This window comes from Acipenser ruthenus, chromosome 59, assembly GCF_902713425.1.
Source record: "Acipenser ruthenus chromosome 59, fAciRut3.2 maternal haplotype, whole genome shotgun sequence".
NCBI classification, from domain to species: domain Eukaryota; kingdom Metazoa; phylum Chordata; class Actinopteri; order Acipenseriformes; family Acipenseridae; genus Acipenser; species Acipenser ruthenus.
In genome coordinates, this window is record NC_081247.1 from 4,014,889 (window position 1) to 4,031,408 (window position 16,520).

The window sequence follows — 16,520 nt, forward strand, 5'->3', positions numbered from 1 at the left end:
ACAGACACAGCTAAATAATTTAAGACAATCACAGATTCTTTTTTGTATAAATTTTATATTTTTATTCATTTTTAAAAATTAAATAACAAAGAGTACAAAATGCATCCGGCATATAAAAGCCAGTGGAGCCTCTGACTGAAATAAATTAAATAAATAGGAATTAAATAGAAATTCAAACAAACACACAAATAAATAAAATCAATCAGAGAGGAGAGGAGAAAACTCCTTCAAAACAGAATCAGAATCAATGAAACAACAGAACATAAGAATAACTACAACATGCTGCAGTCTACACCTCGGCTTTAATATTCATCATCATCATAATAATAATAATAATAATAATAATAATAATAATAATAATAATAATAATGAAATAAATAAATAAATAAATAACTTACAAAGACAATCTGTCTTCCAGACACAATTGGAATAAATAAGTAATCTCGCTGAATGGTAAACCAGTGGCCTTAGTGGTTAAACTGGTTTGTTATACTGGTCCCGTGTCAGCTGACGAGAGAGATACACAACGGTGGTGCCTACTTGTGGTACAAAACGGAAGTGCAGGTTTGTTATAAAATAAAGATTTTCAAAGAGAATGAAGAAATCTTTGACAAAGTGTGTCGGTCAACGCTGTGAGAGGGAGGAGAGAGCAGCCCCTGAATCTCACAGTTGCAGTTTGGAAAGAAGCACATAGTTAGAGCAAAAATATGTCATTTCATTTGATATCTGTTTATACCCAGCTACTACACGGGCTTTCAGATACATCACACTTCCTCTAGACAGTCCTTCTACATGGAAAGAAACACAGAGTTACAGCAAGGCATGGCTCTCCTGTACAGCATGATGTCTGCTGCTACACTGGGGTGATGACATCTCTGTGCACAAACCAGGCTGCTACACTGGGGTGGTGACATCTCTGTGCACAAACCAGACTGCTACACTGCGGTGATGACATCTCTGTATGCACAAACCAGGCTGCTACACTGGGGTGATGACATCTCTGTGTGCACAAACCAGGCTGCTACACTGGGGTGGTGACATCTCTGTGCACAAACCAGACTGCTACACTGCGGTGATGACATCTCTGTGCACAAACCAGGCTGCTGCACTGGGGTGATGACATCTCTGTGTGCACAAACCAGGCTGCTACACTGGGGTGATGACATCTCTGTGCACAAACCAGGCTGCTACACTGGTGTGGTGACATCTCTGTGCACAAACCAGGCTGCTACACTGGGGTGATGACATCTCTGTGCACAAACCAGGCTGCTGCACTGGGGTGATGACATCTCTGTGCACAAACCAGGCTGCTGCACTGGGGTGATGACATCTCTGTGCACAAACCAGGCTGCTGCACTGGGGTGATGACATCTCTGTGCACAAACCAGGCTGCTACACTGGTGTGGTGACATCTCTGTGTGCACAAACCAGGCTGCTACACTGGGGTGATGACATCTCTGTGTGCACAAACCAGACTGCTACACTGCGGTGATGACATCTCTGTATGCACAAACCAGGCTGCTACACTGGGGTGGTGACATCTCTGTGCACAAACCAGGCTGCTACACTGGGGTGGTGACATCTCTGTATGCACAAACCAGGCTGCTACACTGGGGTGGTGACATCTCTGTGCACAAACCAGGCTGCTGCACTGGGGTGGTGACATCTCTGTGCACAAACCAGGCTGCTGCACTGGGGTGATGACATCTCTGTGCACAAACCAGGCTGCTGCACTGGGGTGGTGACATCTCTGTGCACAAACCAGACTGCTACACTGCGGTGATGACATCTCTGTGCACAAACCAGGCTGCTACACTGGGGTGATGACATCTCTGTGTGCACAAACCAGGCTGCTACACTGCGGTGATGACATCTCTGTGTGCACAAACCAGGCTGCTGCACTGGGGTGATGACATCTCTGTGCACAAACCAGGCTGCTACACTGGGGTGGTGACATCTCTGTGCACAAACCAGGCTGCTACACTGGTGTGATGACATTTCTGTGCACAAACCAGGCTGCTACAATGGGGTGATGACATCTCTGTGCACAAACCAGGCTGCTGCACTGGGGTGATGACATCTCTGTGCACAAACCAGACTGCTACACTGGGGTGGTGACATCTCTGTGTGCAGCTGGAGGGTGAAATTGTCCCCCGTCCCCTTCACTGGCTTCTTCTTCAGCTTTGCTTATTGACTGACACGCTTTCAGATAGCGACCCACAAGACACTGCTGACCTGGAAGTGTGGGTGTAACAGATTTCCATGTTCTGCTGTAACTATGAATTTCTTTCCAAACTGCACGTTTGGGACCTGTGTGTGTGTGAGGTGCAGAACAGACAGGTGAGATGTTGTTTTGTCAGTTGGGATCTCTTTAACTCAGCCTGCTGATTCAAGTATTGCGTCCATTTGTCCTCCCCCTCTCTCCGTCCAATCAGAGCCTGTCACTGAGCGAGAGCAGCGCCCGCACTGACCAGTCAGAGAAGAGCCGGAAGCTCTTGAGGATGGCGTGCGCTGTCTGGACCGCCTCCCACACGGGGGGGTGGGGGGGGGGCAGCGAGGGGGAGGGGGGTGGCGGGCGCGGCACATTCAACTGTATCATCTGGAGAGGGGGAGAGAGGGGAGAGAGGGGGGGAGAGGAGAGGGTTAATACAGACACAGACACATCCATTACCGCAGTTATTGTGTGGTAGTATTGTTGTATTTGTATAGTTGGGGCAGTTGCTGTATTGCTTTGTATTTGCACATGGAGAGAGCAGGGTGAGAGACGCAGGGTGGAGAGCACATGGAGAGAGCAGGGTGAGAGACGCAGGGTGGAGAGCACATGGAGAGAGCAGGGTGAGAGAGCACATGGAGAGAGCAGGGTGAGAGAGCAGGGTGGAGAGCACATGGAGAGAGCAGGGTGAGAGAGCACATGGAGAGAGCAGGGTGAGAGAGCAGGGTGGAGAGCACATGGAGAGAGCAGGGTGAGAGAGCAGGGTGGAGAGCACATGGAGAGAGCAGGGTGGAGAGCAGGGTGGAGAGCACATGGAGAGAACAGGGTGGAGAGCACATGCAGAGAGCAGGGTGAGAGAGCAGGGTGGAGAGCACATGGAGAGAGCAGGGTGAGAGAGCAGGGTGGAGAGCACATGGAGAGAGCAGGGTGAGAGAGCAGGGTGGAGAGCACATGGAGAGAACAGGGTGGAGAGCAGGGTGGAGAGCACATGGAGAGAGCAGAGTGAGAGAGCAGGGTGGAGAGCACATGGAGAGAGCAGGGTGAGAGAGCACATGGAGAGAGCAGGGTGAGAGAGCAGGGTGGAGAGCACATGGAGAGAGCAGGGTGAGAGAGCACATGGAGAGAGCAGGGTGAGAGAGCAGGGTGGAGAGCACATGGAGAGAGCAGGGTGAGAGAGCACATGGAGAGAGCAGGGTGAGAGAGCAGGGTGGAGAGCACATGGAGAGAGCAGGGTGAGAGAGCAGGGTGGAGAGCACATGGAGAGAGCAGGGTGGAGAGCAGGGTGGAGAGCACATGGAGAGAGCAGGGTGGAGAGCACATGGAGAGAGCAGGGTGGAGAGCACATGGAGAGAGCAGGGTGAGAGAGCAGGGTGGAGAGCACATGGAGAGAGCAGGGTGAGAGACGCAGGGTGGAGAGCACATGGAGAGAGCAGGGTGGAGAGCACATGGAGAGAGCAGGGTGGAGAGCTGGGTGGAGAGCACATGCAAGAGCAGGGTGGAGAGCACATGCAGAGAGCAGGGTGGAGAGCACATGGAGAGAGCAGGGTGAGAGCACATGCAGAGAGCAGGGTGAGAGACGCAGGGTGGAGAGCACATGGAGAGAGCAGGGTGAGAGCACATGCAGAGAGCAGGGTGAGAGAGCAGGGTGGAGAGCAGGGTGAGAGCACATGGAGAGAGCAGGGTGGAGAGCATATGCAGAGAGCAGGGTGAGAGACGCAGGGTGTACTGTCTGCCCTGCACTGGGATAGCTGTAGTTTAGGTGCCGTTGTGTTCATTTGTGTTCGAGTTTGTATTGGGTAAGAGTTTTGTTTAAAACTTGTTTTTGTTGAATTATTGAAAGTGTGTGTAAGAGTGTAAACTGCAGGTTCTGAGTCTGGGTTTCCTATTCCTGCCGGTGACCAGCATTGACTGCCCGCCACGACACCACACTGACTTACCAACACAATTGTATAAGTGTATGTGTAGTCGTGTAGTTGTCTTGTTGTGTATTATTGTTGTATTATCTGTTGTTGCCTCACCTGTTGGTGTGTATTGTACTCTTGTTGTGTTTGTGTTGTTGTGTATTTTGTTGTTCTGCATTGTACTCGTTGTCGTGTATGTGTTGGTATCTCTTGTTGTGTTTGTGTTGTTGTGTTTGTCGTGGTGTCTCACCTGGTGTTGTAGGCTGGCGATCATGTTGCGGATGTGAGTCAGGACTCCTACCACTTTGGGGAGGTGCCCGTGATGAGGTCGCTCGCTCACCCGGCGCAGCCAATCAAAATGCTTCTCATAGGAGAACAGGTCTGAGAGGAGCTTGGAGAGAGTCGATTTCACCTGAGAGAGGGGGTAGGAGAGGGAGGGGAGAGGGGGAGGGGAGGGAGAGAGAGAGGGAGGAGGGTTAATATACTGTCATAGAGAAGTAGATCATGGTCTATATTATGAGTATTATTACATTACCATTGGCATTCTCATCAGTATCATGACTGCCAGTAGCATCGTAGTATTAGCAGTAGTGTCAGAATCAATGCTCTCATTGAGAGAATCAGTATCTGCAATGCTCTCATTAAGAGAATCAGTATCTGCAATGCTCTCATTAAGAGAATCAGTATCTGCAATGCTCTCATTGAGAAAATCAGTATCTGCAATGCTCTCATTAAGAGAATCAGTATCTGCAATGCTCTCATTAAGAGAATCAGTATCTGCAATGCTGTCACTAAGAGAATCAGTATCTGCAATGCTCTCATTAAGAAAATCAGTATCTGCAAAGCTCTCATTAAGAGAATCAGTATCTGCAATGCTCTCATTAAGAGAATCAGTATCTGCAATGCTCTCATTAAGAGAATCAGTATCTGCAATGCTCTCTCATGTTCTCCTGCTCTCCCGTACCTGTGCTGTTGAGAGGTTGGTGGCGCTGACAGACAGGACCGGCAGAGAGTCCAGCTTGTGATCCCCGTCTGCATCAGAGTGGGACTTCTGAGAGAGAGAGAGAGAGATGCACTTCATGTCACACTGCACCACATACAGATAGAGAGATAGAGATAGAGATAGATGATAGATAGATAGATAGAGAGATAGAGAGATAGATAGATAGAGAGATTGAGAGATAGATAGAGAGATAGATAGATAGATAGATAGATAGATAGATAGAGAGATAGAGAGAGATGGATAGATAGATAGATAGATAGAGAGAGAGATAGATAGATAGATAGAGAGATAGAGAGATAGATAGATAGATAGATAGATAGATAGATAGATTTTAAATCATTGTTGAGATTATTTTTTAAATCTCCATCTGGTTGTATTGGTATTAAATGGGTGCATTATTTTGATTTTAAGAAATGTTATTGCAAATATATCAAACAGACACTAGAGGGCATCATAGATTAAAAAAACGTGGATCTTTACAAGAGAGACAAAACTGCATAGTAACTGATATAAGAGACAGAGTCGACTAAACATATTAACTGATGTAAGAGACAGAGTCGACTAAACATATTAACTGATATAAGAGACAGAGTCGATGTACTGTGGGGTGCCATGTGTAAAAAAAAGCGTTACTATTTTAAGATGTCTTAACCCATATCTTGTATTTTTTTCCCTGGATTTATAAATGTTGTGAAAATAAATAAATATATTTTTTAAATGTGTACATTCAGATATAATTTATCAATCTCTTAACAAGATTTAACATTTAGCTAAATATTTACCTGGCCAGCTAAACCTGGAGTTTGTATGCAGAGCCCCTCCTGCTTTGTGCTTTCACGCGATTTGATTTGCTCTTGTAATGCTGAAATTTGCATATTTCCTGATTGGCATTACAAGAGCCAATCAAATCGAGAGAAAGCACAAAGCGGGAGGAGCTCATTTCCATACAAACTCCAGGTTTAGCTGGCCAGGTAAATATTTAGCTAAATGTTAAATCTTGTTAAGAGATTTATAAATTATATCTGAATGTACACATTTAAAATATATATATATATATATAGTAAGGCAGCGTGTTGTGTGAGACAGCAGGGAGGGGGTTGAAACCTCCCTGAAGAAGAAAAAAGAAAGAAAATGCACCTTTTGTATTTAATTGTTTTGTTTTTCAGTTAATCAGTTTTGTTAATTGTTCTTTTGTTTAATTTAACTGTTTTATTATTTAATTATCCCCTGCACCTGGGCAGTAATTGAGAATTGGGACCAGGTGCAGGGTATTTAAGAGGAGCAGTCTGTCTGCTCAAGGCTGCTGAGCAGAAGGAAGCTGAAGAGAGGTGCTCTGCTTCCGAGCAGTCATATAAAAGTAAGTGCTGGAGACCTGCGTGGTTTGTTTGGTTTGTGGTGTCAGGTAAACGGCTTAGCCGTCCTGGAAGTTAGTCAGGGAAAGTACCTGTTTAGTAAGCGCTCCAAACGGAGTTAGGTTTTTGTTTGTTTTTGTGTTTAATTAAAAGTAGCGCAACCGCGCTTAAAAACTCAATTTCTCTGTGCTGGGTCGTAATTTTAAAGGGGCACGAACCCGTGTGAGCAACAATCTTTTACAATATATATATATATATATATATATATACTGTACTTATTTATTTTCACAACATTTATAAATCCGGGGAAAAAATACAAGATTTAAGTTAAATCTGGAAAAAAAGACCCCTTAATGTACATATTAACTGATATAAGAGACAGAGTCGACTAAATGGTATGGTTTCTCATACCATTTCTATGCTGATGATGCTCAGATTTTCCTCTCCTTCCCCACCTCTGACTCCACCATCTCCTCCTGCATCTCTACCTGTCTCTGCTATTTCCTCCTGGATGCACTCGCATCACCTCAAACTCAACCTCTCTAAATCTGACCTCATTTTCTTTCCCGCCTCCTCCCCCTCCTCTGATCTCTCTATCTCTGTTCCTCTGGAATCTACCACACTCTCTCCCTCTTCCTCCGCTAAGAACCTTGGAGTCACCCTGGACCCCTGCCTCTCTTATTCCCAGCACATCTCCACTCTGGCACGCACTTGCCGATTCTTCCTGAGCAACATCCGAAGAATCCGACCCTTCCTCACCAACTACGCTACCCAGCTCCTGGTCCAGGCCCTGGTACACTCCCGCCTAGACTACTGCAACTCCCTCCTGGCTGGCCTCCCTGCGTCCGCCACCCGTCCGCTCCAGCTCATCCAGAACTCTGCTGCCCGCCTGGTGTTCTCTCTGCCTCACTTCGCCCACGCTACTCCACTACTCCGCTCGCTCCACTGGCTCCCGATCACCGCTCGCATCCAGTTCAAGACTCTTGTACTCGCCTACAGATGCCTTGACCAGACTGCACCCAGTTACCTCCAGACCCTCATCTCTCCCTACACCCCCACTCGACCTCTCTGCTCCGCCTGCACTAGAAGACTGGCTCTACCTCCGCTACGCTCCCCTGCCTCCAAAGCCCGCTCCTTCTCCACCCTTGCTCCGCAGTGGTGGAATGACCTTCCTACAGATGTCAGGACTGCCCAGTCCCTGACCACATTCCGGCGCCTCCTTAAGACTCACCTCTTCAAACAGCACCTGTAGAACTCCTCTGTTTGTATCCTGGGACACTATCACCCTTCATTTAAATGTGCTTTATTTTGCTCTTATCTGCCCCCTATTTTACTGCATTTAATCCTGTACTTCAGAATACTGTAATCTGCCAAGTGTTTAACCTGTAGTATTTTGTATTTAATCATATCCTGATGTAACTATCACTATTTAATCATATCCTGATGTCACTATCACTATTATCTGCTGTATTATTGAATTGTGGTTTGTCACACTTGAACAAAAGTTATTGTATTTCTTGCTCTTATTGTATTACTTGTATTGTAACACTTGAAATGTATTTGCTTGCGATTGTAAGTCGCCCTGGATAAGGGCGTCTGCTAATAAATAAATAATAATAATAAGAGACTGGGTCGATGTACATATTAACTGATATAAGAGACGGGGTCGATGTACATATTAACTGATATAAGAGACAGGGTCGATGTACATATTAACTGATATAAGAGACAGACTCGGCTGCATACTAATTCACAGGCCAGTGTTCTGAGAGACACTTCCTGTATTCGGAGGTGAGAGTCTAGTCTTGAACTCTCTAATGCAGACAGAGAGTTTGAATTGCAGCCAAAACACTGAGGAGAGAATTCCTGGATTGAGTAACATCCTCCTTGCACTGAAAACAACAAGAGCTTTATTAGAGAGAGAGAGGAGAGGAGAGGAGAGAGTGAGGAGGGGAGAGAAGAGAGTGAGGGAGAGAGGGGAGAGGAGAGAGTGAGGGAGAGAGGGGAGAGGAGAGGAGAGAGAGGAGAAAGGAGAGAGGGGAGAGGTAGTAGGAGAGAGTGTAGGGTAGGGGGTAGGGGGTAGGGTGTGTTTCTGGTTCATTTCCTCACCATGTGGTTTAGCAGGTGTTTGCTCTCTGTCAGCAGAGTTTGCGCCTGATTGACAAGACTTTTGAAGTCGCCGCGGTAACGGTGGGGGGCGGAGACCACGCTGGTGATGTCACAGAACAAGCTGAAGAGAGCCAATAGGATCTGAGCAGAGAAATCTGAGAGAGAGAGAGAGAGAGAGAGAGAGAGAGGTTAGAGAAAGTATTTTGCCTTGTATTCTGTCAATAAGGAAATTTGTCAAAGTATTTGCATATTGGCAGGGCCAGTAACCCTGCGTTATACAGCTGTTTACACTGATAAGAGTGGTATTACATTTGAATGAAATCACCAAACAGGATACAACACATTTTGCCAAATGAATTAATTATTAATGAGTCATTTAGCAGACACATTTATCCAAGCGACTGACCATGCATCACAACGGCTGCTGCAGAGTCCCTTGCATTAGGACCTTGTTTGTTTTACATCTCTGAAGGACGGGTTGTGTGTCTGCCAGCTTGAGTTCTTTATTAGTCTCTTCTGATTTTGAGTGAAGTTCTGGATGATGAAGGCATTAATACACACTGGAGCCCAAACGCTTGTCTACTTGACTCAGTTTAGTTTCAGGCACTTTGTCTGTCTGTCTGTCTGTCTGTCTGCAGCTTTCAGTAGCAAGGTAACTACTCTCTCTCTCTCTCTCTCTCTCTCTCTCTCTCTCTCTCTCTCTCTCTCTCTCTCTCTCTCTCTTTCTTTGTGATGTCTCTATCTTCTGTATCACATATCTGAAATCTCACTGCCAGTAGTTTGTTCAGGATGTGATTTATAGCGGTGATTGCATCAGAGACACAGATAACAGCCTGAGAATTTGCATGCTAGCATGGGCCGTGGTGTTACAAAGACACTGTTTACACTGACAAGAGGGGCGGGGCTTGAAACATGAAGTAATGAACAAGTCACAACACTCCCTCCCCCTGCCTCTCCTCACTAAACTAATATCAGTGTCCAGTCGACCCCCCTCTCCCTGTCTCTTACCATACTGTATCTATAGCAGCTAGAGCACAGTGATTGCTGACTACAGCAGCTAGACTAGAGCACAGGTGCTGTGTGTATTGAGGTGTTGTGTGTATTGAGGTGTTGTGTGTATTATTGTGTGTATTGTTGTGTGTATTGAGGTGTTGTGTGTTTTGTTATGTGTAGTATTGTGGTATTGTGTGTATTATTGTGTGTATTGAGGTGTTGTGTGTATTATTGTGTGTATTGAGGTGTTGTGTGTATTGGGGTGTTGTGTGTATTATTGTGTGTATTGTGGTATTGTGTGTATTATTGTGTGTATTATTGTGTGTATTGTGGTGTTGTGTGTATTATTGTATATTTAAAAGTATTAGGTCACAGTTCAAATTAACATTGCAGTTCAAATGTAAGGCAGTATGTCCTGTAGGTTAGCATTCATGTATGCACAGTATTTATTACAGAATCGCATGTACAGCATACCATACTGTATCTATAGCAGCTAGAGCACAGTGATTGCTGACTACAGCAGCTAGACTAGAGCACAGGTGCTGTGTGTATTGAGGTGTTGTGTGTATTGAGGTGTTGTGTGTATTATTGTGTGTATTGTTGTGTGTATTGAGGTGTTGTGTGTTTTGTTATGTGTAGTATTGTGGTATTGTGTGTATTATTGTGTGTATTGAGGTGTTGTGTGTATTATTGTGTGTATTGAGGTGTTGTGTGTATTGGGGTGTTGTGTGTATTATTGTGTGTATTGTGGTATTGTGTGTATTATTGTGTGTATTATTGTGTGTATTGTGGTGTTGTGTGTATTATTGTATATTTAAAAGTATTAGGTCACAGTTCAAATTAACATTGCAGTTCAAATGTAAGGCAGTATGTCCTGTAGGTTAGCATTCATGTATGCACAGTATTTATTACAGAATCGCATGTACAGCTCTGACCAAAAGTGTTGCATCTCCTCCCCTATAGAATGAATGCATTTTCCTTCATAAAGTGGAATGAAACCTGCTGAATAATGGTACATTAACATATTGAATTACACACCGCTTTGCAGCTTTCCAGATACTCAACGAAAAACTGAAAACAATTTCTGAAATCTACTGTACTTCTATTATGGCTTCCGGTAGACTTTTTTTGCAAGATCATTTTGTAGTTTCTTTGATTACATGATGATATATATCCAGAGCTGTACAGAGATCAGTGTGTGTCCAGGATGGAGTCCATTGATACAGCTCACTCATCTCTAAACACAAGACAGCCTCCCTGCTGTCTGTACATGTGAGATAACTACAGGACCAACCAATAGCTGAACCAATGAACAACTTAACCAACCAATCAATCTCTTAACCAACCAATAGCTGAACCAATCAACAACTTAACCAACCAATCAATCTCTTAACCAATCAACCAATCAATAGCTTAATAGATCAATATCTTAACCAACCAATAGCTGAACCAATGAACAACTTAACCAACCAATCAATATCTTAACCAACCAATAGCTGAACCAATCAACAACTTAACCAACCAATCAACCAATCAATAGCTTAATCGATCAATATCTTAACCAACCAATCAATAGCTCAACCCTACAGGCCCAATTCCCACAACCCGCTGCGCCTGTTTAATGTTGAGTTCTGATTACACACAGAGGTTCTGCTTGTGGACTCTCAGAAACAACTAAACAACATGCAGGTTTACCTGAGTTATTATTATTATTATTTATTTCTTAGCAGACGCCCTTATCCAGGGCGACTTACAATTGTTACAAGATATCACATTATACATTATTTCACATTATACAGATATCACATTATTTTTTAAATACAATTCCCCATTTATACAGTTGGGTTTTTACTGGAGCAATCTCGGTAAAGTACCTTGCTCAAGGGTACAGCAGCGTTGTCCCCACACCTGGGATTGAACCCACGACCCTCCGGTCAAGAGTCCAGAGCCCGAACCACTACTCCACACAGACTCCAGCACAGCTGCTCATCAGAACTAGGAGGCTTGCTGGTCCAGTGGTTAAAGAAATACTTGTACCAGGAGGTTCAAATCCCGGCTCAGCCACTGACTCACTGTGTGTGTGTGTGTGTGTGTGTGCGTGTGTGTGTGTGTGTGTGTGCGTGTGTGCGTGTGACCCTGAGCAAGTCACTGAATCTCCTTGTGCTCCGTAAAACAAACAAGGTCCTATTGTAAGTGACTCTGCAGCAGCAGTTGTGATGCATAGTTCACCCCCCTAGTCTCTGTAAGTTTTTTGCTAAATGACTAAATAATAATAATAGAACTAGAAATGAGAGATTGGGGCTCAAGATCTGTGACCTGATCTCTCAATCGAGACACACGAGGAAAGTTAACAAAGTGTCCTTTTATCATGTGAGGAACAGAGCTGAGCTGAGACCTGCTGCTTCAGACAGACTGATCTAGAACAGAGCTGAGCTGAGACCTGCTGCTTCAGACAGACTGATCTAGAACAGAGCTGAGCTGAGACCTGCTGCTTCTGACAGACTGATCTAGAACAGAGCTGAGCTGAGACCTGCTGCTTCTGACAGACTGATCTAGGAACAGGGCTGAGCTGAGACCTGCTGCTTCTGACAGACTGATCTAGAACAGAGCTGAGCTGAGACCTGCTGCTTCAGACAGACTGATCTAGAACAGAGCTGAGCTGAGACTTGCTGCTTCAGACAGACTGATCTAATGCAGTGCTTTGTCTCATTGAGAACTGATTATTGTAACACACTGCTAGTAATAATACTGATAATAATACTGATTATAATACTAACACTACTAGATGCCTCAGCTCTCAATGAAGTCACTTATTATTATTATTTATTTCTTAGCAGACGCCCTTATCCAGGGCGACTTACAATTGTTACAAGATATCACATTATTTTTTACATACAATTACCAATTTATACAGTTGGGTTTTTTTACTGGAGCAATCTAGGTAAAGTACCTTGCTCAAGGGTACAGCAGCAGTGTCCCCCACCTGGGATTGAACCCACGACCCTCCGGTCAAGAGTCCAGAGCCCCAACCACTACTCCACACTGCTGTCCACTTATGTTTCATATCAGTACACTGACACTCAGCTCTCAGTGAAGTCTCTCTGAATACACTGACACTCAGCTCTCAGTGAAGTCTCTCTGGATACACTGACACTCAGCTCTCAGTGAAGTCTCTCTGGATACACTGACACTCAGCTCTCAGTGAAGTCTCTCTGAATACACTGACACTCAGCTCTCAGTGAAGTCTCTCTGAATACACTGACACTCAGCTCTCAGTGAAGTCTCTCTGAATACACTGACACTCAGCTCTCAGTGAAGTCTCTCTGAATACACTGACACTCAGCTCTCAGTGAAGTCTCTCTGAATACACTGACACTCAGCTCTCAGTGAAGTCTCTCTGAATACACTGACACACAGCTCTCAGTGAAGTCTCTTTGAATACACTGACACTCAGCTCTCAGTGAAGTCTCTCTGAATACACTGACACTCAGCTCTCAGTGAAGTCTCTCTGAATACACTGACACACAGCTCTCAGTGAAGTCTCTCTGAATACACTGACACTCAGCTCTCAGTGAAGTCTCTCTGAATACACTGACACTCAGCTCTCAGTGAAGTCTCTCTGAATACACTGACACTCAGCTCTCAGTGAAGTCTCTCTGAATACACTGACACTCAGCTCTCAGTGAAGTCTCTCTGAATACACTGACACTCAGCTCTCAGTGAAGTCTCTCTGAATACACTGACACTCAGCTCTCAGTGAAGTCTCTCTGAATACACTGACACTCAGCTCTCAGTGAAGTCTCTCTGAATACACTGACACTCAGCTCTCAGTGAAGTCTCTCTGAATACACTGACACTCAGCTCTCAGTGAAGTCTCTCTGAATACACTGACACTCAGCTCTCAGTGAAGTCTCTCTGAATACACTGACACTCAGCTCTCAGTGAAGTCTCTCTGAATACACTGACACACAGCTCTCAGTGAAGTCTCTCTGAATACTCTGACACTCAGCTCTCAGTGAAGTCTCTCTGAATACACTGACACTCAGCTCTCAGTGAAGTCTCTCTGAATACACTGACACTCAGCTCTCAGTGAAGTCTCTCTGAATACACTGACACTCAGCTCTCAGTGAAGTCTCTCTGAATACACTGACACTCAGCTCTCAGTGAAGTCTCTCTGAATACACTGACACTCAGCTCTCAGTGAAGTTACTTACTGTTCATGGTTGAGGGTCGATTCTCTGTTCCCAGGTGATTTGCTCTTCCAGTCAGGTTGCAGCGAGACAGTCAGACAGACAGAGGGAGAGAGGGAGATGGAGAGATGGAGAGAGTGTGGGACAGACAGACAGAGAGACAGAGAGATGTGGAGATACAGAGCGGGCTCCTCTCACACACAGACAGACACGTTTTTGCAGCTTTGCTGAGATGCACAGGCATGTTCACAACTTCCTTTATACTCAGAGAGCAGCATGACAAATAATGAGTCACTCACTAAGCCATTCACAAAATCAGACAGACTCCCTCCCTCCCTCCCTCCCTCCCTCCCTCCTCTCTCCACTCACCCTGTCCACTCACCCTCTCTCTCCTCTATACCTCTCCTTGTCCTTCTCTCTTTTTCTCTCTCCCTCTCTGTCTCAGTATATCTCACTGTATCTTTCCCACCCTATCATTTCTTCCCATGTCTTCCCATTTCCCTATTTCTTACTTTCTCTGTCTCCTCCCTCTCTTTCCTCTCTCATCTCTCTCCACTCTCCTCTCTCTCCTCTCCTCTCCACTCTCCCCTCTCTCTTATTTCTTGTCTCATCTCTCTTCTCTCCCTTTTCTCCTCTCTCCACTCTCCTCTCTTCTCCCATCTCTCCTCTGTCCTCTCCTCTCCTCTCTCCTCTTTCTCTCTCCTCTGTCCTCTGTCCTCTCCTCTCTCCTCTATCCTGCTCTCTCCTCTCTCCTCTCTCCTCTGTCCTCTGTCCTTTCTTCCCTCTCTTCTCCCCTCTCCTATTTCTCCCCTTTCTCTCTCCTCTCTCCTTCTCCTCTCCTCCATCCCCTCTCTCCTCTCCCTCTCTCCGCTCTCTCCTCTATCCTCTCTCTCCTGTCTCCTCTCCGCTCTCTCCTCTATCCTCTCTCTCCTGTCTCCTCCCTCCTCTCTTCTCTCCACTCTGTCTCCTCTCCTCTCCCCTCTCTCCAGGATTTTATATTAGTTCTGTATAGTGCGGTCCCGCCAGCATTGCCCTGTGTACAGGACAGTACAGCCAGGCTCTGCCCAGCACACTGCAGACAATGCTAGCGCACTACGCTTGTTGGGTAGCTGCTGTAGTTCTGTACAGGGTTTTATAGTGTGGCAATAAATAATATTGAAGACTTTCAAGGTAAGTGAATAAGGTGTCCTGGCAAAATCTATTGAAATGATTTACAGTGTGTGGAATAACGTCTTGTGTTCTCAAGGTCTAAAAGTGTGACAGACAGACAGACAGACAGACAGACAGCTCCCTATATCCCAAGAATGTTAAATATCTTCTGCTAAATAATGTTAATACAAAGTTTCAAGACAATGCGATAGGTGCTTCTCCAGATGCATGCTGCAATGTGTGAAGTGTGACAGACAGATGGACGGAGGGAGGGATGAAGGGGTGCACAGACGGACAGACAGACAGACAGACGGACACCCCTGCCTGTCAGATCTTGTTGTGGGGTCGGTGAGGAAGTGAATCAGGAGCTCTCTGTGAGTCTGTGGTTTCCCAGGACAATGAACTCTCTCTACTAGAGTGTGAGAGGAATGTAAACATCCCTCAGGAGATTGCAGCTGATTAGAGAGGAGAGAGGAGAGAGGAGAGAGGAGAGAGAGGGGAGAGGGGAGGGGAGAGAGGAGAGAGGAGAGAGGAGAGAGAGGGGAGAGGGGAGAGAGAGGAGAGAGAGGATAGAGGAGAGAGAGGGGAGAGGGGAGAGGAGAGGAGAGAGGGGAGGAGAAGGGAGAGAGGAGAGAGGAAAGAGGAAAGAAAAAAGGGAGAAGAGAGAGGGAAGGAGGGAGGGAGGGAGATTGATGTAGTCAGCGTGAGAAAGTTCATGCATTTCCAATGAGGTCATTCACTGAGGAGGTAATTCCTGCACTGTGATTGGCTACAGGAGCATTTCCCAAAATATGACCCCTACACTACCCTCTCTGTGTTTGTGTGAATCTCAGTGTATTGCAATGTGTCTCAGTGTCTGAGTGTGTCTCAGTGTGTATCTCAGTGTCTGAGTGTGTCTCTGTGTGTGTCTCAGTGTGTCTCAGTACATCTCACTGTGTCTCAGTGTGCATCTCAGTGTATCTCAGTGTGTCTCAGTGTATCTCAGTGTATCTCAGTGTGTCTCAGTGTATCTCAGTATGTGTCTCAGTGTATCTCAGTGTGTCTCAGTGTGTCTCAGTGTATCTCAGTGTGCGTCTCTGTATCTCAGTGTGTCTCCGTGTATCTCAGTGTGTCTCTCAGTGTATCTCAGTGTGTATCTCAGTGTATCTCAGTGTGTGTCTCTGTATCTCAGTGTGTCTCCGTGTATCTCAGTGTGTGTCTCAGTGTATCTCAGTGTGTGTCTCAGTGTATCTCAGTGTGTGTCTCAGTGTGTATCTCAGTGTGTCTCAGTACATCTCACTGTGTCTCAGTGTGTCTCAGTGTATCTCACTGTGTCTCAGTGTGTCTCAGTGTATCTCAGTGTGTCTCAGTGTATCTCAGTGTGTCTCAGTGTATCTCAGTGTGTCTCTCAGTGTATCTCAGTGTGTATCTCAGTGTGTCTCAGTACATCTCACTGTCTCAGTGTGTCTCAGTGTATCTCAGTGTGTCTCTCAGTGTATCTCAGTGTGTGTCTCAGTGTGTCTCAGTGTATCTCAGTGTGTCTCTCAGTGTGTCTCAGTGTGTCTCAGTGTATCTCAGTGTGTGTCTCAGTGTATCTCAGTGTATCTCTCAGTGTCTCTCAGTGTGTGTCTC

The 16,520-nt window shown here is 45.6% G+C and overlaps 1 protein-coding gene across 1 annotated transcript; it reads right to left on the minus strand.

The window, feature by feature from the left end:
- Positions 1-301: 301 nt before the first annotated feature.
- Positions 302-14,045, minus strand: LOC131725047 (interleukin-11-like). The gene is made up of 5 exons (XM_059018446.1): positions 13,785-14,045; positions 8,578-8,732; positions 5,078-5,164; positions 4,364-4,525; positions 302-2,599 (listed from the first exon to the last, which is right to left on the minus strand). The coding sequence occupies exons 1-5, from the start codon at positions 13,789-13,791 to the stop codon at positions 2,432-2,434; spliced, it is 579 nt and encodes a 192-aa protein (XP_058874429.1). The 5' UTR covers positions 13,792-14,045; the 3' UTR covers positions 302-2,431.
- Positions 14,046-16,520: the final 2,475 nt, after the last annotated feature.

Coding starts and splice junctions, on each gene's coding strand:
- LOC131725047 (XM_059018446.1), bottom strand. Junction 5,165..8,577: donor AACACCTGCTAAACCACATG/GTGAGGAAATGA, acceptor TCTCTCTCTCAG/AAGTCCCACTCTGATGCAGA. Junction 2,600..4,363: donor TCGCCAGCCTACAACACCAG/GTGAGACACCAC, acceptor CCCCCTCTCCAG/ATGATACAGTTGAATGTGCC.